Consider the following 20,266-nt stretch of genomic DNA (forward strand, 5'->3'; position numbering starts at 1 on the left):
ACTTATGTCAACTGCTCCACAGTCGCCATGAATGCAGTTTTACTTGCACCACCGTCAAGTATAGTCGTTCAATAATGCAAAAGGCGCACTTGCGAATATGGGTACAAAATCCTACCATTAAGTATCACGAAAAAAGTTGTAAATAAAAACAAGTTGGAGATGCATTATTCTGAGAGAAAAAAAGGAGTAAATATAAAATGGAGATGCGAGGAGTTGAACCCCGTACCTTGAATCATGCGTATTTTCATGCTCTACCAATTGACTACATCCCCAACTTTTTATTTAAATCTTCAAAATAAACGAATTTATTTATTTTCTTGCACCACCATTAAGTATCACCATAGTCGATCAATAATGCAAAAGGTGCACCTGCAAATATGGGTACAAAATCCTACCGTTAAGTATCACCAATAAGGGAGTAAATAAAAACAGATTGGAGATGCATTATTCTGAGTGGAAAAAAGTAAATAAAAATAAATTGGAGATGCGAGGAGTTAAACCCGTACATTAAGTAATGTGTATTTTCACGCTCTACCAATTGAGCTACGTCCCCAACATTTATATAATTCTTCAAAATCACCGAATTTATTATTTTACTTGCACCACCGTTAAGTATTGCCATAGTCTATCAATAATGCAAAAGGCGCACTTGCGAATATGGGTGCAAAATCCTACCATTAAGTATCAACAAAAAAGGAGTAAATAAAAACAAATTGGAGATGCATTATTTTGAGAGAAAAAAGGGGTAGATAAAAAATGGAGATGCGAGGAGTTTAACCCTGTACCTTGAATCTGTCGACGGCAAAAATGCACGCGACGGGGAGCTACCGACACATAAGCAAGCCGAGAGAAACCGCGCAGAGCAGATCCCGAGCTCTCTCCGGGCTTAAAAGGTGGGGCGCTGGACCGGATGGTTATGACCGAGGGCGTGCCAGTCAATTTGACCCTGCGATTGACAAGTAGAGAAAGTGATCAGTAATTTAAGGTGGAACATGCTCGTGTTTGTCAACACAGTTCTAAATACGGCCAAGTGGTCAGCACAATAAGGCTATCGACTAGAGAGTCGATATCCAGCATGTTCGTGATGTAATATAAACAAAACAAGCATATCGGCTATTATTATTTACTTAGTTACATAGATCTAACTTAGCCGATGATCATGAAAACATGAGAAAGATGTAAGGGTAGATGTGTAAGCATACATGTGAGAGACATACTAGCTTTTAACCAGGACAAAAACAAGTAAAAGCATATAAACAACCAGTACTTCCTCAACAAAGTGGGCTATCGGCTAGGACAGCCAATTCCAGTTATCGTGTCGTACGCCATACGATCACTCATCCATTGGATACAAGTAAACCTACAAATGATTAGACTCAATCTACTGTACCGCCAACAGGTCGAGTCGTCTGATGCAGCATTGACGGTAGGACCCTAGATCAGAGGCTAGCAATCGATAGATCTACTTATGTCGCAACGAAATCATAAAAGCATGTCATATGCGTTAGAGCTCAGGCCATCGGCTAAATAGCCGATGGAGACATAGCGAGTGATTGACGCCATGCTCTTCTTAACAGATAGATCTACTAACCGCCAATGTCCAATCTAACACGTTATAAATAGATCGAGTCGTCTGATGCTGCATTGATAGCGCAGTCATACCAGATACTGATGATCAATGGATCTATCTCCTAATGGAACACAACTTCAAACACCCGCCATGTACGATCATGAGCGAGATAGATTGATCATTGAAACGTGATCTAACGTCAGGAATTGAATTCAACCATGATAGTAATCTACAGACGATAGATCAAAATAGATAGGACCAACGAATCTCAATCTAGATCGTGCAATTGGTGATATTGTATTAAACAGCGAACTATCTAAGACAATATTGATAACTTTGATTAATCCCAACGTTTACAAGAGATCAGTCGTCTGTTGCAGCCTTGTAAAAGTTGATACGAATCGATAACTAATCTATACCATGATTTGTAAGAGATCAGTCGTCTATTGCAGCCTTACAAATAACAATACAGATCGATAACTAACTTATACCGCGACTCGCAAGAGATCAGTCGTCTGTTACAACCTTGCAAGTAACAATATAAGTCATGACGGATACTCACAAACAAGCCGGAGGTCAGGTCATTCGATGCAACCTTGCTTGCCCTAAGAACTCGCCGAAATCTACTCTACTCCTACTCCTAAGGGGTGGCCGGAGCCAAAAAAGTGAAGGTACTAGATTTGTTTGATCGATGTGAGATGTCTATTACAATGGCTGGGGTTTAATATTTATATCCAAGGCCTGACTACCAGTCCTGGTCGAACAAGACCAATTACAAAAACTTGGAAAAGAAAACAAAACTTCCTAATTTAAGACAACTTGGACTCCAATCTTTTCTTTCTATGGAGCCCGACGTGTCTTCTTGCTCATATGTTGCTGATCCTGCCGATAGGGCTCATTCCCTTGATGATGTCATCTTGCTAGCTGATCTGGCAACTTGGTTAGCCGATTTGATTGAATGTCTCGGCTTTCTTTTGACTAATCTCAACCTTGGGGTCTTTTCTTCTCGAACCAAATTTTGATGTCAACATATGCCCCCAATTTTGGGATAAAATGATTTTATTCCAAAATTACTTATGATTGTTGCATGCGTCGTTCTATCAACCATCTGCTCTGATCCGATGCTAACTTTTCTAGTCTCTTTGCAGATCTATCTCATTGGCTCTTCTCAATCAAGGATATGACATTCGGCCATCTGATGGTGATCATTCCTTTAACTTTTCGATCTACCTTCCCTTTCCAACTTGTGCACATAGCCGATCTCCTGCCACTTCCTTGGTCCTTCTACGCACAAATTTATCATTGTCGACTACGGCACCGGTGATTGGTTTTGGATTGATCGCCTCTTCAAGCTTGGTCTGGCTGATTTTTAGCTGATCAACTCCAGTGCCTGCCTCCAGACGCGCGTGAAAACGCAAAACTGCAGTAGATAATATTTCACATCCGTATCCCGGATTTGAACGAAACTATAAATAACCTCGATGAATAATGTTTTGAGATCCGCTGCTTCTGTAACTGCTGTCTCCTCATTGGACCACGCGCGGTATCCTCGATCTTTTAGATGGCCTTTCGCCTTCAATTTACTGATCTTGAATTTGTATTGCTCAGGAAAATCCATCGGCGTCCCACTCTCGACTTATAAATATGTCCCCAGGGGAAAGTTGAACAGCCTTATTCGCACCTCGCCTTTGCCATCGTGCAACTTCTCTTCCCTTTGCTTCTAGATCCAAAGCCGCATTTGGGGAAGCATGGACCGCGGCAAGCGTATCGCCGGTGACCTTCCAGAAAAGAACCTTCCTCCCCGCCAGCGCCTCCGTCCTCAAGGGTGAGATCGAATATGTTCTCGATTTCTCGTCTCCTTTTGCTGACCTGTTTGATTTTGTAGTGATGATCGCCCTAGCGCCCTTCGCGATGCCCAATCGGCAGCGCAGGCGGCTTCCTCCTCTGACTTCGCCGACTCCTATAATGGAGACGACGCACGGCGCTTCCGTCATGAGTGGAATGCAGCGGTTGACTGCTATTCCAAGGCCACCCGGTGTAATGGGCAACTGGAGTTTGCCCTAAACGCCTCCCAAGCCGCCCACTCCGCCGCGAAGGTGGAGGCGAATGTGGTCTAGGCGCAACATGGCGGAATCGGATGCCAGAGTCGCTGATAAGATCTTTAACATCATGATGTCTTTATCTTGCTGATCTTCTAATGTTCTCTTGCATTCTTCTCGTTTTTAGCCTTGACGGCGCAACTGGAAGCCCTCTAGTTGGCGGCGGGCGACGCCACCAGTGCCCTAAACGCGCAGGGGGATACTCTAGGGATTGCCTTCAAGACGTCTCTGTGCGCGCTAGGGAGGTGGCCCTTCATGGCATCCGCCATGGTGCTGCGGTCGCCCTGGCAATAGCCCAGGTGCGCTCGGGGCATTATCTCCGCTTGGTGGAGACTGGCTTCCCGGAGGAGAACCCCTACGACTACTAGGACCTGGTGGACAACTTCGAGGGGGCCGGCGCCGCCGTGGCGGACATAACCTCGGTCGAGGAAGTCATGAACAATGTATTTCTCGACCCTTAGTTTGTAACTAGGGGTTATGTTCGTGAATAATGAAATTTGTTTTGTACCTGTTCTTCTTGATTTGGTTCTGAATGTCTTTCCCTTTGTTGCCATTTACTTTTCTTAGCGACAATCTCTGAACCGATGACCATCTTGAACCCAAGTGTTTTCATTCGATCTTAAGAACAGCCGATCAAGCTGAGTCGGCTAATCCTCTTGGAGTCAAGCCGTCCAGGGTTAAGTGCAAACATGAAACCGCATTGAACAAATCTCCTTTATACTCCATGGTTCAAAACTTGAATGACAATGCGGCTGTAGTCTCGGCGTCATCTGGTCAAATGCCACCTGAGTGGTTTTGTACTTGTAAGCTTTAATCCCCACGTACTGTAGTATTTGGTACAAACATTTTTAGGTGATCTTCATCTTGCATAAATTCCCGTCATCCAGCGATCGGCTTTCTAGTGACTTTTTCAGACTTTCGAAATCCGCATTCAACAACCGTCTTTAGTTGATCCACCATTGAAGCCAATCTTGAGGTTTGGATGGCAACAAAGCTGTAGTGAACGGATCCCATAAAATTCTAAAAAAAATGGTAACTCCTTTTCCCCCAACTGCTGCTTTATCATTTGGCTACTCGTGACGACCTCAATTTTTGGAATGGTCTCTCGCCTCCTATTAAGTGCATTTTATTCCAACACGGTTTGGTGGACCGACCCATGCCGTCCTTTGCCATAAATATATCAGGGAGCAGCCGAGGGGTCACATCTGTGCCTGCTCTCACTCTTGTTGCCGCACAATCCTCCTTTCCCTTCACCCTTAGACCAGAAAACCCAGTTCTTGGTAGGAAGCAATGGCGGATGGCAAGCGTCCTATTGGCGATGTCCCGAAAGAGGATCTCCCACCATGGCGGCGTCTTCGCGCCCCAGGGTAATCTTAGTTACCTTCAGGATTTGTTGTTCATCATCGAGATTTAACCCCTTTGCATCTTGTAGGACCATTTCTTGTGCCGCTACCCATAGCATGTTGGTGAGGCACCACCAAATTGAATGGAAGTTTTGATGTTCCAGCTGTGCTGATGCGCAGAATTTTTTTTTATTTTCTCTCAATAAAGGTCAAAAAAAATTATTTACTCTTTTTTTCACTCAAAATGCATTACAATGTTCAACTTCCCATGTCTTCAACCAAATCGAATCGAAGTTTTGGTGTTCCAGCTATGCTGATACGTCGAAATTTCTCATCGCCCGTGATGCAAACTGCAAGCTCCGCCGAGGCGATGCCATCCCCTGCATCCTTGTTGCCCTTTGCACGGCTCGATGTCAATCCACGATGGCAGTTGTGTAAATTAAAGTATCGAGCAGCACAGATCGAGACCAAAATTGCATCGGCACCAAGAATTGAGGGATGGGAATCGGGATCTAGCAGAGGCAAGAGAAGAAGAACGGAGGGTGGAGGGAGGAAGAGCTCACCATGACAGAAACCTAAAGCTTCGCGGTGCGCGGACAACGATGACTTGAGGAGCGGAGGATGAGACCGACATCCTTTGTGTTTTTAGTGTGGGCTAAGGAGACGATTATTTTTATCTTGGTGTGAGGGCTAATTACCGGTGTGTGCATTTTTATTTTACAGTCCATCCAAACAAGGTTTTCGAGATCAATCTGGAAGATTTGTGGGCTCCAATTTTACACTGGTGTTTGGATATAAAACCAGCCGTCCAACATGATGGAAGGATTGTACCGGTGAAAGTCATATTCGAGTACAAGTAAAATAATTAAAATTAATTATATTTATAAATGAAACAAATGTTGGGGATGTAGCTCAATTGGTAGAGCGTGAACATACGCATGATTCAAGGTATGGGTTCAACTCCTCGCATCTCCAAAAAAAATTATTTTCTCTTTTTTCTCTAGGAATTCGTAACGGTTCCAAATCTTTTTTTTTTACTTTTTTATCCTCTCTGTATTTACTCTTTTTTCTCTTAGAATGCCTAACGATGTTCAACTCCTCGCGTCTCCAACCAAATCGAATCGAAGTTCTGATGTTCCAGCTGTGCTGATGCGCAGAAATTTCTTTTTATTTTCTCCTTTTTTCCTCTCAACAACGGTCCATAAATTTTAAATTTACTATTTTTTTTTCACTCTCAAAATGCATTACAACGTTCAACTCCTGGAGTCTTCAACCAAATCGAATCGAAGTTTTGATGTTCTACCTGTGGTGATACGCCGAAATTTCTCATCGCCCGTGATGCAAACTGCAAGCTCTGCCCAACCATGCCATCCCTGCGTTCTTGTTGCCTTTTGCACGGCTCGATGTCAATCCAGGATGGCAGTTGTGTAAATTAAAGCATCAACTAGCACAGATCGAGACCAAAATTGCATGGCACCAAGAATTGAGGGATGGGAATTGGGATCTAGTAGAGGCATGAGAAGGAGAACGGAGGGTGGAGGAATGGAGTGCTCGCCATGACAAAGACCTGAAGCGCCACGGTGTGCGGACAACAACGACTTGAGGAGCGGAGGATGAGACCGACATCATTCGTGTTATTAGTGTGGGCTAAGGAGACGATTATTTTTGCCTAGGTGTAAGGGCTAATTACCGGTGTGAGCCTTTTTATTGTACAGTCCATCCAAACAAGGTTTTCGAGATCAATCTGGAAGATTTGTGGGCTCAAATTTTACGCTGGTGTTTGGATATAAAACCAGTCGTCCAAACATGATGGAAGTATTTTGTACCGGTGAAAGCCATATTCGAGTGAAGTCACTTTTTGCATTATCGATTATATGGTGAGATTTACCGGTACAAATAAAATAATTAAAATGAATATATTTCTAAATGAAACAAACATTGACGATGTAGCTCAATTGGTAGAGCGTGAAAATACCCATGATTCAAGGTACGGGGTTCAACCCCTCGCATGATTCAAGACACGCAGCCCCAGCAGCCGGCGCTGCAGCCCCTACCACCACCGGATCTCTCGCCGCACTGTGGATATTGTGGAAGGAGCAGCAAGGCAGAGTGGAACAGAGGCGCGCGACGCGTGATGCGGGCGAACGGGTTGGTCCGTCTGTCCGGACAGACGCCGGGTCTAATAATTATCAGACCTGTAAGCACTTATCTAATCAGTGGTAGCGAGAGAACGATTTTGTACCAGTGAAACTAAAGCCCTGCATTCGTATGCACTACACTTTTTCGATTATGGTCTAGGGTCAAATGAAAAAAATTACATTGCAAAACTATATGAAAGTTGGGGATGTAGCTCAATTGGTAGAGCGTTATTATATGCATAATTAAAGGTACGGGTTTCAACCCCTCGCATCTCTAATTTATTTATTTACTTTTTTGTTTTTATCTCCAATTTATTTATTTGCTTCTTTGTGTGTTTCTCTTTTCTGAGTGATTTTTCAGTTCAGGGTGGAACAATGTTTGGTTTTTTTTAAGTACCGTGCATTTATAGCCTCTTTGAGAGAGCTACATCAGCTCAAGATCTGAAAAAAAGGGGCTTAAGCACATATGTTCAGTGAAACATTTGAGCAAGCAACAGTAATCCCTGCTCAAATATATCTCTGCTCCTTTCAACTAGCAGCATCTATTCATCCTCAAAAAACAAGCAGCAGTTGTTCCTCATCCCTACGCAAAGTAAAAAAGCAAGCAAGCATCAATAGCCTCCTTACGGATCCTCTCTCTAAGCAACGAGCAAGAAACAGATTCTTCTGTACATGTGCTCCGGCCAACAAGCAAGCAAGCATTAACGAGCCGCGCGGCCATTTGCCGGAACAGAGAGCCACACGGTCATTTGCTCGAACAGGTGGTGGGCGGACAAACCGCGCCTGGCCCCATTGGCCGGCCGGCACCAGCCTCTAGCCGGTCGTGGCTTGGCTGTGGGTTTGGCCGGCCGCGGCCAGGCTGGGCGGGCGTGCCTAGCCACTGGCTGGCCGGGGCATGACCATGCCAAGCCGATCGGAGCTCTGCAGAGGAGGGGACACTGGCTGGACAGCGGCGCACGGGGCAGCCAGGGCCCTGTCTGGACGGGGGCGGCCGACGGCGCCAATTGAGGAGGCCACCACAGCCCGGCCCTCGGCACCGGCGAGCTTCCTCGAGTCATGGCGACGGCACCAGTAGTCGGGGAGGACAAGACGGAGCAGATTTGAGGACTTCCATGGTGGCTGTCCCGAAGCAGGTCGGACGCAGGGGCGTACGTCGAGGCCACCACCAGCTAGCCGGGGGGAGGTGGGCTAGGCGGCGCGCGAGCCCTCAGCCACGCCGCCGTGGGCGCGAGCCCCGCGGCTGATGCAGCCCGCGCGGCGCTCCTGATGCAGCCGGCGCGAGACGTAGGGTGAGGGGGAGCAGGGAGAGGGAGCTCTGCCGCCCGCAGCCGGGCCGCCGCCTGGAGCCGCGTTGCGTCGGAACCCTAAGCCGCACCCGAGGCCCGACACAATTTCGCGAGTGAAGGCCGGTTCAACGCTTCGAGCGACTGTAGGAAACTCCCAGGGGCATTGCTGTTTTTGGTCCACCCGCCTTTTCTTTTCTATTTTTTTACCATTTAATCTAAGCATTACTAACAGTGTTAGAAAGCAGGGGCAGACGGCTCATCCGTTTGAAAATATTGAGGGTAAAATCACAAAGTTCAAAAAAAGAGAGGTAAAATCACCATTGAGGTTTGGAACGGGGGTAGAGGCCAAATCCATGGATTTTATGTAGATCCTCAAAGGGTGGTCTGAAAAGGTTGGTTCCAAACTTTGTGAAGTTTGAAAAAAAAAATGCATTTAGGCAACGAAAGTAGAGTTTGTTTGAGGGTAAAATCTGAAGCTGTAGCTACCAACGGCCACTCAAATGCATGGTGATTCAAGATGTAGAACCAAACTGATGAACCGAGATGCACTTTCAGAAATTTTAAGTCAAATAAGATCACAGACATAATCCCAAGTAAGGCGAAACATCCCTGCTGCCTTCAGGTCAGAAATTGGGAGCAGAACAGGTGGCTATAATAGTAGGCCGCCCATATTCACATGACAAAACTTGGCTTATATATACTAAAATATAAATATAATAGGGAAAGTTCAACCTGTCAAGCAATTACTTGTAGCAAAAATTATGCAGACATAGGCTACCAACAGCCCAGTGCAGAGGCTACGGTACTAGTGAAGAGAACTCTGTACATACATGCTGATCTAACAGCTGGCACTAACATAATCTGAACGACCGCTGATGGACTTGACTTGAAACGAAACTGCTCTTGGAAGGACCATGGATTGGACAAGACCTTCAGTCGCATCTGCGAGCCAGCAACTGGTGATCGCATTCAAAGTTGGTCCATGGATTAGAATCAGAAACTGGATAGCAATTTATCCAACAAAACCTCCACCAATCATGAATAATCTGCAGTTGATGATTTATAAGTCCTCTGCTAGAAAAAAAAAAAAAGAGAAGGCACTGCCAAAGGCAAATCTACATGATGGAACAGGAAAGTTGGCCTTAGAAAGTGGACACAGGCAATGCGAGCAAGCCAAACCTCACTATAAGGCTTTGCAAAGCAGAAGATCCAGTCAAAATCAAATGTTCTTGTTGACAGTTTTGGTAGAAGGCAGCGTGCCAAATACATGATCCCACAGGGTCGAAGTTATTCCAAAGCCCTTGGTTTGAATTCTGAAGTGATGGTTGAGATGGTACTTCTGAGGTACAGCAAAGGGTAGTCTGAGTGTAACATGACACAGATGACTGGTTGGATAAGCTTCAGAAATGAGAATGAAGAAAGAACCTTGAGATATTTTGCAGGATCTGATGATGGCTGGCCATGATGCAGGTAGTAGTGTGTGCAATCATAGATCACGTAACCCAACAGGCCACCTCCAAACAGGCCAGGTGTTGTCGATGGGGTCGAAAATAGCTTGATCATGTTCCAGAACTATATGAACAGTTCAGAAAAAAAAAAGCATTAAAAATTATCGATGTCCAACTGAAAGTTAACAAAGTTAAAGGAAATTCTGAGTAGCTTGAAAACGTGATGATTTTCATGTACAAACAGGGCACTTGAACCAGCTTGAGGAAAAAGGATTCGGATGCAATATTGAACAAATGTAGTAACTAGTAAGTAATCTCAACATTAGTGTTGTGGAAATCTGAAATTTGTCAACAGTAGATACCCATACCCTTGTACGTAACACATAAGGATGATTATTTACCGGAAAGCACAAAATAGCTGCGGCGGCTGGTGGAAAGACAAGTCGAAGTCCATCCATCGGATGCTTGTGATGGCATCCATGAAGAAGATAATGCGCTGTGTTTCCCCTGCAACATATCAAATGGCAGTGATTAGCTCAACTCATATAGTTTGACTTGAGCATATTAGAAGAATATGTTACCAGTAACTTTTGGTTTTTATGTGGAACAAGAATCGGTGTAGCACATATTCGATCAGTGTCCACAGAAATATTCCAAACACAATCATCATAGCTACATCTGTAATTGTACTGCCCATCTGGATAGAAGTACTCAGGCACCAACAGACAACAGGCAACCAGATAAGAGGAACTGCCCACCATTTCGTGCGGGTTAAGAACTGAACAATGAACCAATCATCAGATCACAGTATTCAGGGTTTCAAATGCTATGCAATGCAACAAATCGAATATATTCACCTCCAATATATCATTTTCAAAAAATCGTGGCCCTTCCTTGCTAACAATCGGCTGGTGAACCCACTCCTGATACTGCTCCTCTAGATGGCCAACCTAAAAAATTTCATATGCTTCCAGGCATCAAATCAGCAATAAAAAAAATTGCGTTTTGTAAGGTGTGCATAGTAGTCAGTAAGTGACCTCGTGAAAATAAAGTGATTCGCCATTCTCAGACATGTAAATAATGGCAAAATCTACATGAGAAATAGAAATAGACAACAGAAACTAATAGCCAGTAATTATTTTTAACAACCGGACTTTTAGTCATATGTACTCTAGGCAGCTGACTAGAGATTATCTATTTCATTGGAAACCATCTGTATAACGAAGTTTTGATATATAAGATGTAGCGTTGGTACATCAAAAGAGCATGTATGTGTGTGCGTGTATAAAGACAGGATTGGAAAATAAAGTATGCTCTTCAGTGATGTTACACTGCAAGACATAGAAATGATCAAATTTCAAATTAAATAAAACTTGAAGAAAGGTAGAGTTATGCTACCTGGAATACTAGAGGCTTGTCCAAATCCACTGTAAAGGCTGCTGCAACCATTTTCTCCGAAAAGTGATGGCTGTAATAATAAAAATTTATAGCATAAGAGTGTTGTATTCAAAATTCAAGAACTTTGAGACACAAAGGTTACAGGAAATATGTTTGAGCCCAACTGCCCAAGAACCTAGCAAATGGAAATATGCGTGAAACTAGTGAGCGGTGGGCACTATGTCCAAATATGGCAATGTAATTGACCCCCCCAGTGATTCCAGACAACCATACTACTTCCACATCAATGTCATGATTTGGATGTCATGATTTGGACCCAGAAAGCTCATAGTGTGTCCAATACTAAACTAGTTTAGTAAGGTTCTCAGGCCACTACTGCTTAAACAAATAGCATGTGGTCATAACCCCTGGCAACTGGCATTACTATTCTATCAGGATCTGGGACCCCAAAAGGCCAGAACCATGTTCTGTGGTGCCATTTAGGCCTATATCTCAAGGTGTGCCAGAGCACCATGGATCAGAAAAACCAGACGATCTAGCACTCACAATCTGGCCTGTCCACACTGCACACAAAATATCTAGAGAAAATCCAAACAACCAGCTTCACAGACAAGAGCACATGGCACATGCTTTCTGTCACCATGTATTCTCGTGCAATTTGACTCTGTTGTCTGATCAAGTTGAGAAAGAATCCAAACATAACCACAGCTAAGAACCACCAGTAGGGCATCCCACAGGAATCCAAGAAAAAACCGTGTGCTGCCTGGGGCTTACCAAACCACTGATGGCTGACCACTTTATTAGACTGAAAATGGGACACAAGCGACCCCTGTATGGCTGTATCACAGTATCAGTTGTTCAAGCAGGTAGGATGGGCATTGGAGGCGGACGTCAGTGATGCCCAACTGAATTAATAATTGTTCAAAAAAGGTAGTGAGCCACAGAGAAAAAAGTGAAATCAAGCATCTGAGGATATGGCTGGCATATATATAATGAATGAAGGCGCAGATGCCATGAACAAAAGTTGGCGTGTGCGTGTTGACTTTCTTATAAATGACGGCAAGCACTGGACAGATCCTTCTCCGACTGTAAACCTAAACTAACATTACTCAAGCATTTAGTTGAAGAACATCAGACCTAATAACAGATTAACAGCACAAGCACAGCCCAGATTTGTTCCTCGAAGGACGAAGCATACTGAACCAAAGTTGACGACGGGCCAGCTCCAAGATTAAAGAGCTTGGGTTGCAAGAACCAGCATTGTCCAGACGATTTTAGTGTGAGAGATAACTTCACCGTCTACTAGGTCTAAATGTACCCAGAATCTCGCGCCAAACAGCCACCGGAAAGGCTACTGTTACCGGCGGCGGTCAATGCAGCGGCCCGGACGGATCTAAACCCCCAAAATCCGGACGGATCTCGGACCACGGACACCCAGCGAGCCTCCAAGTGAACAAATTGAGGAGGAAGAGAGATCTCCAGGACGGCAACTCACCAACGCAGCAGAAGTACAATGCCGGCGCCGTCGACGGCACCGCCCGCGGGAGGACTGAACTGAAGTGGGGTACGCGCGAAGCGAAGGGGGGAAAAGACGAGTCCGCTTCTTGTCCTCCCGCTCGCTCCGCCGCCGCCGCCGCTTCGCGTTGGGAGCTCGGAGGTGGACAGGGACTGAGATGGAGGAGCAAAAGGCGCCGGCTTTGTGTAGGCGACAGCGATGGCGACGGCCACGAGTGCCAGTACTTGTATATAGATTTCGTCGCTGTTGCTGTTGCCTGCTGGAGACAGCTCTGCTTTCCTTGCCGCTGCAACCAAACGTGTTATTGGGCCGGCCCTTTTGCCACTCTCCTAGATGGGGGAAAAAAAGAAGAAGGCCGCCCTATCGAATGGCCCGGTGTCGTTGCAACCAGACTGGGATTAGGGCATCTTTAGCACGGCTTATATCGACTTTGACTTCATCTATTTTGTGCAAATCGAGGTATTGTAGCGTGAAATCGTTTTATAAGCCGAGGTTAAAATAAACTAGAAGCCGAAAAAAACCAGTTTTTCTGGCTTCACCGGCTTTGGCTTCACCAATGAAGCCGTTTTGGATGAGCCGTGTCAAAGGGACTAGTTTCTTTTCACGTAGTTACCCGTTTAAGAGGAGCACTCTTAGGCTCTGCTTGCCTAATCTGTGGCGCTCAAACTGTGCTTGGCGAGCTGCGGCCACCAGGAACACTGAAAGGGCACCGACGTAGCCAGAGCTTAGTTATTATCAACCAAATGTGAGCCTGAGCATATGCCACAGCTTGGGCATGGCGAGTGGGGCGAGTGGCGACTTGCGTCAAGCAGCGGACACCAACCAAACAAAGCTTTAGTTGCAACTTCGTGCAAGAGTAACCGGAGGAGTCATAAAAAGTGACTTCCTCTTTATTATAAAAAAAAGGTGACTTCACCGGCGCGTTATTTATGGAATGTGAAAAAAAACTGGCTTCACTAGGGCAACAATACTTAGGTTAGAAGGAGCCGGGGGTGTGAGAGTGTCTCAAACGGGTCTAAAGGTCTGTTTGTTTAAGCTTCTAGTCTTTTGACTTATTGAGTTGTTTAGTTTTTGAAAAATCCAAGAGTGTCCAAAAGCTCTAACAAACAGGTTTTAAGGATTTAACAGGATGAGAAGATCAGAGGATTGCAAAAGAAATCGGATTGTTCATAGTAACGTAAGCAGCTTTCTGTATTTTATTTGTTTGATGGATGGAACTGCAGCAGGTTCAGATTTGAGAGGGATCCCAAAACTCAAGGAGACAAGCAGAGGAAGCGAGCCTGAAACTCAACCACTGACAGGCTGACAGCAGGCATGATCGCAAGCTGACAGGCAAGCCTGTTCGTTTGGCTGGTTCGTATCGTTGCTGGTTCGTGAAGAAGTACTGCTGGCTGGTTTGTGTGAGAGAAAAATATTATTCTGACTGAAAATTTACGATCGTTTACGACAAGCCACAGCCAAACGAACAGGCTCTGACCGTCTCTCCATGCAGATACATCTCTTTCACTGTTCTCTTTTTTTTTTCCCTGTGTGACCACGCTCCACGCACGTGGGAAACGTTCGTCCGCATGGTCAAACCAGTTTCATCGTTCGGTCTATCGCTGGCTCCGTTATTATATGGTTTAAAAAAATATACATCCAGAAAACCTGAACGTAGACCTTACAGCTAACCACCAACTGCTATTGGCTGGTTTCAACCGGTGAGATAGTTATGTATTCAGCTAATAATTAGCTAGATTATTAGTTGGATTCGTTTCGATTTAAAGAAGATAATTGTTATTAGCCGTTAACTATTAGTTCTATGGATCTAGATTGAATCTAAGTAATCGGATTGATTTTAACTTTTAACTGGGATGCAGAAAAACTCAAAATCATTGAGTCTTTAGAAAGCGTGATTTACAATTATGTTTACAAGGGACGGAGCACGCAAGTTCCTCTCAGAGACAGAGGACGCGCATTTTCAAGAAATAAAAAAGAAAAACATCAAGACACGGATTTCAGATCTCCGAAATGTCATCGTCGAAACTGTGGTCGCCACAGGATTTTTTTTAAATAATATTTTTTTAATGATTAATTACAAATATATCATTTGATTAAAAAGAATTACAGAACAAGTAGCCCGTCGGCCACTGGATAGCCGACTGGAGACCTGGAGTGCCGACAGGATCCTATCGGCCGTCCAGAAGCCGATAAGCCTCCGGACCGGGCTGGCTCATATGGCAAAGTGGGCCATATCGGGCCAATAGGCCTATCAGCCGCGCAGGGGCTGATAAGGCCCTGTCGGCTATCCGCTGGCTGATAGGTCCTAAAATATCTCGCCGACACGTCTTCTTCCTTCCCTCTCGCTCGCGCTCGCTCTCTCTCTCTCACCGCGGCGCCGTCGGCCGCCACTGCTCGCCGGCCCTGCCGCGCGGGCGGCCTCCCTGTGCTGGCCGACGCTGAATCCGGCGGAGGGCGTGCCGCCACAGCCCCCCACCCTGCCCGCGCGCCGCCTGATCGCCCGGCGCTATGCAGGTAAGGTTTTTTTTTTGTAAATTGAGATTTCAGTTTTTTAGTTAGTTTAGTTAGATTTGTTAGTTTAGTTAGATACAGTTAGGGTTAGATTAATTAGTATATTTAGTTTGTAGTCATACATTAGGGTTAGTTTTTTAGGGTTAGATTAATTAGTATATTTAGTTTGTGGTCATACGTTAGGTTAGATTAATTAGTTTTATAGGGTAAGTTTTTTTGGGTTAGATTAATTAGTATATTTAGTTTTTAGGATTAGGGTTAGCTGTAGATTAGGGTTTTTTTTAGGTTCGTTTGAGTTGTAGATTAGTTTTTTTAGTTAGATTTTTAGGGCTAGTTTTAGCTGTCGTTAGTTATTTTTAGTTAGGTTGTAGGGTTCTATTTACTTAGGGTTAGGGTTAGTTGTGCCAACGTTATTTTTAGTTAGTAGGTTTAGTTTTAGTTAGGGATCGGATATGTAGTTTTTCGTGTTACTTTTGGATTACGGCTAGTTTAGTTAGTAGTTTGCTGTTAGGGTTAGTTTTGTTTTTGTTTATTTTGTTTAGTTCGCATGGTACTTCATTTAACTGACACGATACTTTGCACGATGCGACCAGGAATGTCGACCGATTTAGTTCCTTTGAAAATTTATTATGACGACGATGAAGTCAGATATGGGAACAATGGGGTAGACCTTAGTGAGTTCCAAGTCATTGACATAGAACTAAATTTGTCGCTAGATTATAGCTGGAAACAAGTTTTAGCCTGGCTGCATGAATATTTGGGTGTTCCGCCCTCCCAGCATCGTTTCAGGATGAGTATGTTGGTGCCTAAATTGTGGGAGAATGGATGGAGGTGGGAGCTGTATGAGGCCAGTAACACGAAGAAGTGGCATTTTCTCATGTCCAAGGCGTTGGAGCGTCGTTATTACAACATCATGCTTGTTGAGTTCCTGGATGGTGGCATGCAGGGTGAGAGTAGCAACACAGGCTCAGTAGAGGACAACTTAGAGGCCGCAAATGTTGAGTAGGCGACCTATGTTTCTGATCCTCAGGCGGTTCAGAACATGATAGAGGATGGAGAAGCGGAAGGGTATGGTCCGTACATGGAAGCTGACCAGGATGAGGAGGACGAAAGAATCATGGAACAGATGGAGGTTGACGATGCGGAGCACCTCACCTTTGTAGATGAATTTGCTGGCTGAAGCTTTGACGATGAGACCTATATCCCTAAGGATTGGGCTCACATAGCACCAGATGCTATGATGGTCGATGATGGTCATCACTCGTCGTGGGAGTATTCAATGATTCAAGTGAAACAAGGGCAGATGTTTCATGACAATGTTCATATGCAGCACGTAGTTCGGCTGTGTGCTTTTTTCAAAAAGAAGCAGTTTAAGGTGGTTATTTCTAACCCCAAGACGTGGGACATGAAGTGTGTGACCCCAGGTTGTACTGCATGTTCATGGTCATATGCCATGTACTAAGAGCAACTTCATATCCACTATTGTCCAACCACACAGTTGCTTGCTGCAGACAACGCTAATCAATCATAAGAACATGACTGCGGAATTCGTGGCAAACGTAATGTATGGCGAGATAGTTGAAAAAGTTGTCATATCTCCATTTCGGATAATGCTTGCTATCCAGACTAGATATGGCTATGAGATTTCTTATGACATGGCTTGGAGAGCAAAATAGCTAGCCTTGGAGAAGAGGTTCAGTAATTACAAGGACTCATATCACCTCCTGCCAACTCTTCTAGCAACCATTCAAGCGAGAAACCCTGGGACTATAATTGATATTGTTGACTACATGAACGTGAAGGGGGACCGTGTCCTCAAATGAGATTTTTGGTCTTTCGAGTGCATGATACAGGCCTTCAAGCATTGCCAACCTCTACTCTGTGTCGATGGTACTTTCTTGACTGGCCAGTACAGAGGTACGCTGCTAACAGCCATAGGGGTTGACGGCAACAACCAGGTTGTGCCTATTGCTTTCGCTCTAGTTGAATTAGAGAACAACGAAAGCTGGTTGTGGTTCCTGAAGTTGCTGAAATGAGCTCTTGTGGAAGAAAGGGAAAATGTGTGTGTCATGCATGATAGTAATGCAGGTTTATTGAATGTAGTGGATAAGTTGAAGAATGATAGGGGTCCAGAGGTCCAATGGCCTGATATACAAAGTCATTGGTGCATGAGGCATCTAGCTAGTAATTTTTACAAGCAGTTTAGGAGCAAGCGCCTGATGGACATGTTCAAGAGGTAATGCAAGCAGAACTAGAAAAAAATCGATTTCCTTTGTCAACGGTTAGACGAGCTGACCACAAGCCACATGAAAGAAGTGTGTTGTCAACCTGTTGTGGCACGAGAGGAGGAGCCGCAAGGCCTTGGTCCCGATCCTAATGAGCCTAAAAGCAAAACTCATCGACGCAAAGGAGGGGCAGGTCTTTAAAGTGTTTTTCAGATTGGATTAAAGAGGAGCCTGTGGAGAAGTGGTCATTGTTGCATGACACCTATGGTGCACGCTATGGCATAATGACAATGAATCTAGCAGAGGTTTACAACTGGGTGCTGAAAGGTACACGGTCGCTTTCTTTGGTTGCAATTGTGGAGGGTATCCTGAGGGGCACAATGTTGTATCTGTGAGAGCGTTGTGAAGCGGTAGCCTTAGTCATTCAGAATCCACAAATGACATATTCATGGAAGATTTCTACATACATCGAGGAGAAGAGTGCCAAAGGGTCCCTGCATAGGGTGTTTCATGTTGGCAACCAGGACCTTGTGTACGAAATCATGGTGCGTGACAAGGGAGGACTAGGCACTGGTCCAAGCGAAAAAACTATGGAGTGTCAGTTATGGCCAGAGGTTAACAAGTGCGAGTGCACATGCAAGAAGCCAAAGTACTACCATTATCCATGCTCCCATGTGCTTGCTGCATGTGGAGAAGCCAAAATTCCGATGAATTTTGTGTCCGATTATTTCAAGAAGGAAGCCGTATTGAACACATGGTGTGGTGAGCTTCGAGGTTGGAGGGCCGTTGGTGATTTCACTAAGGCAGTTCATGACTCGAACCGTTATTGGTCTCCAGATCCGGAAAAAATGGTGGAGCCAAGGGGATGTCGCAAGAGTCGTCGTATTAGGAATGCCATGGATGCTTCGGAGGCTTCAGACAAGCGCCCCTTCTGCCTCCCTTGTGATGGAAATCATTTGAGGAAAAATTGTGATGCGTACCCCACTCATAGGCTTCCAGATGGAACGCAAGTGCGGCGTATTCCAAAACGCAACTCTAGGCAGGCCACTCAAGATGGCCCTAGCGCATAGCATTCTATGGTGTAATATTTTAGTTTTGGAGTATGTTGTAATATTATAGTTTCGGACTATGGTGTAATATTTTAGTTTTGGACTATGTTGTAATTTTTTAGTTTCAGACTATGTTGTAACATTTTATTTTCGTACTATGGTGCAATATTTTAGTTTCCGACTATGTTGTAATATTTTAGTTTTGGTCTGTTTTGTTTTGAGTTTCCAACTAAATTCATATGTTATTGCATTTTGAAACATGACTTGGTTTTGTAGGATGGCGGGCATGGAGCTCATCGATCCCGTTGTTGACCAGAGGCACCGCTCGAACTTGCAGGATGGGCAGCTCCCCAGCCCTCCGTCTTCGTACCCACGACGAGTTGTGGCTACTTGACCACCGCTGGGTTCCACGATTTGTTTACTTTGTACCTTGTATGTTACTGCCTTGCGTGTTCAAATTTGGTAATCAATATTCTTTTTTAGCACAGGCTACGTGCTGTTGGTCTGCTTCCGTTCGCACGCCTGGTTGAGTGACACCGACATAGGAGTGCGCATTTTCTGGTTGACCATGCACTCCTTTCTGCTTGGGTCGACCGCTGGAGACAGAGACGCACACTTTCCACCTACCTGTAGGTGAGGTGACGTTGCCATGCTGCTCGGTCTACCTCTCGCTGCTGCCCCTGTCCACCCTGTAGTAGTGTCGGGGGACTAGGAGCACCAGGTCCTGCACCATTTCCAGGGTGTCTTCCAGCTAGGGGAGGAAGAGGATGAGCAGTTCAGCTTCCACGACTGCCACGGCCGTCTGAAGGTGTAACACCCTAAAATTTGCATTATTTTAAAATAGGTGAAAATGAGTTATTTATGCATTCTGTGAGCATTTAAATTTAGAAAAAAATAAAAACTTTTGTTAGACTTAAAATCAAATATAAGGTCTAGCCATATGTTTGTGCATTCATGCTGATGCATACTTATTTTTGTGATGCTTGGGTTTGATCAAAATTGCAAAAGAATTCAAGTTTGATTTGAATTTGGATTTGAAAATGAAATTGAAAAAAGAGATTTCTTCCTGCTCCCTCTCTTTTGGCCGCTCGGCCTTTCTTCCCGCAGCGGCCCAGCATCTGCCCTAATTCTTCCACCGCGGCCCACTACTCCCCCGCTCGGCCTTTCCCCGCCGGCCGTTCCTGTGCCTCTCTCGTAGCCCAGCTCAGCCTTGCCTTCTCCCGCACGCACCGGCCCAGCTGAGCTGCGTGGCCCGCTTCCCCGTTTTGGCTCGGCATCGCCGCACCGTGGGCCGTTCACCTCTCCTCCCGCGAGTGATGCTGATAGGCAGACCCTACTGGTCAGACTTATCTTCTTCCTCCCCGCGTGAGACCGAGTCGGTCACGACCACCGCCTCTGACTCTGTTGTTGTTACGCCTCCTCCTTGCCGTGTAGCCCAAGGCTCCCCGGGCCATAAATAGCAGCCAACCGAGCCGCGCCTCCCTATCCCGACCTCTAGACCCGCAGTCGCCTCGCCGAGATGCTGCGCCACGCCAAGCCCTAGAGCCACCGCCATCACCACCGCTGCCATCGCCGAGCGCCGCTTTTCGTGTCGTCTTCACCACGGTAAATCGCCTTGGTGAGTTCGTCGCTTCTTCCTCTATCTCCTGGTGCCCTTGGCTTGCTTCCCCGTGACCTGTAGGC

The 20,266-nt window shown here is 45.3% G+C and overlaps 1 protein-coding gene across 1 annotated transcript; it reads right to left on the minus strand.

Moving 5' to 3' along the window:
* Positions 1–9,020: 9,020 nt before the first annotated feature.
* On the minus strand, positions 9,021–13,023 carry LOC136535057 (dihydroceramide fatty acyl 2-hydroxylase FAH1-like). Its single transcript, XM_066527396.1, has 8 exons — positions 12,778–13,023; positions 11,283–11,352; positions 10,742–10,834; positions 10,466–10,662; positions 10,286–10,391; positions 9,862–10,008; positions 9,616–9,775; positions 9,021–9,482 (listed from the first exon to the last, which is right to left on the minus strand). The coding sequence occupies exons 2-7, from the start codon at positions 11,331–11,333 to the stop codon at positions 9,656–9,658; spliced, it is 714 nt and encodes a 237-aa protein (XP_066383493.1). The 5' UTR covers positions 11,334–11,352; positions 12,778–13,023; the 3' UTR covers positions 9,021–9,482; positions 9,616–9,655.
* Positions 13,024–20,266: the final 7,243 nt, after the last annotated feature.

This window comes from Miscanthus floridulus, unplaced genomic scaffold (genome assembly GCF_019320115.1).
Source record: "Miscanthus floridulus cultivar M001 unplaced genomic scaffold, ASM1932011v1 os_2496_1, whole genome shotgun sequence".
NCBI classification, from domain to species: Eukaryota; Viridiplantae; Streptophyta; class Magnoliopsida; order Poales; family Poaceae; genus Miscanthus; species Miscanthus floridulus.

Excerpts from the sequence above, each read along its gene's own strand:
- LOC136535057 (XM_066527396.1), bottom strand. The coding sequence starts at position 11,333 with ATGGTTGCAGCAGCCTTTACAGTGGATTTGGACAAGCCTCTAGTATTC. Across the intron at positions 10,663-10,741 it reads TTGAAAATGATATATTGGAG|TTCTTAACCCGCACGAAATG; the intron begins GTGAATATATTC and ends TTCATTGTTCAG. Across the intron at positions 10,392-10,465 it reads ATAAAAACCAAAAGTTACTG|GGGAAACACAGCGCATTATC; the intron begins GTAACATATTCT and ends GATATGTTGCAG.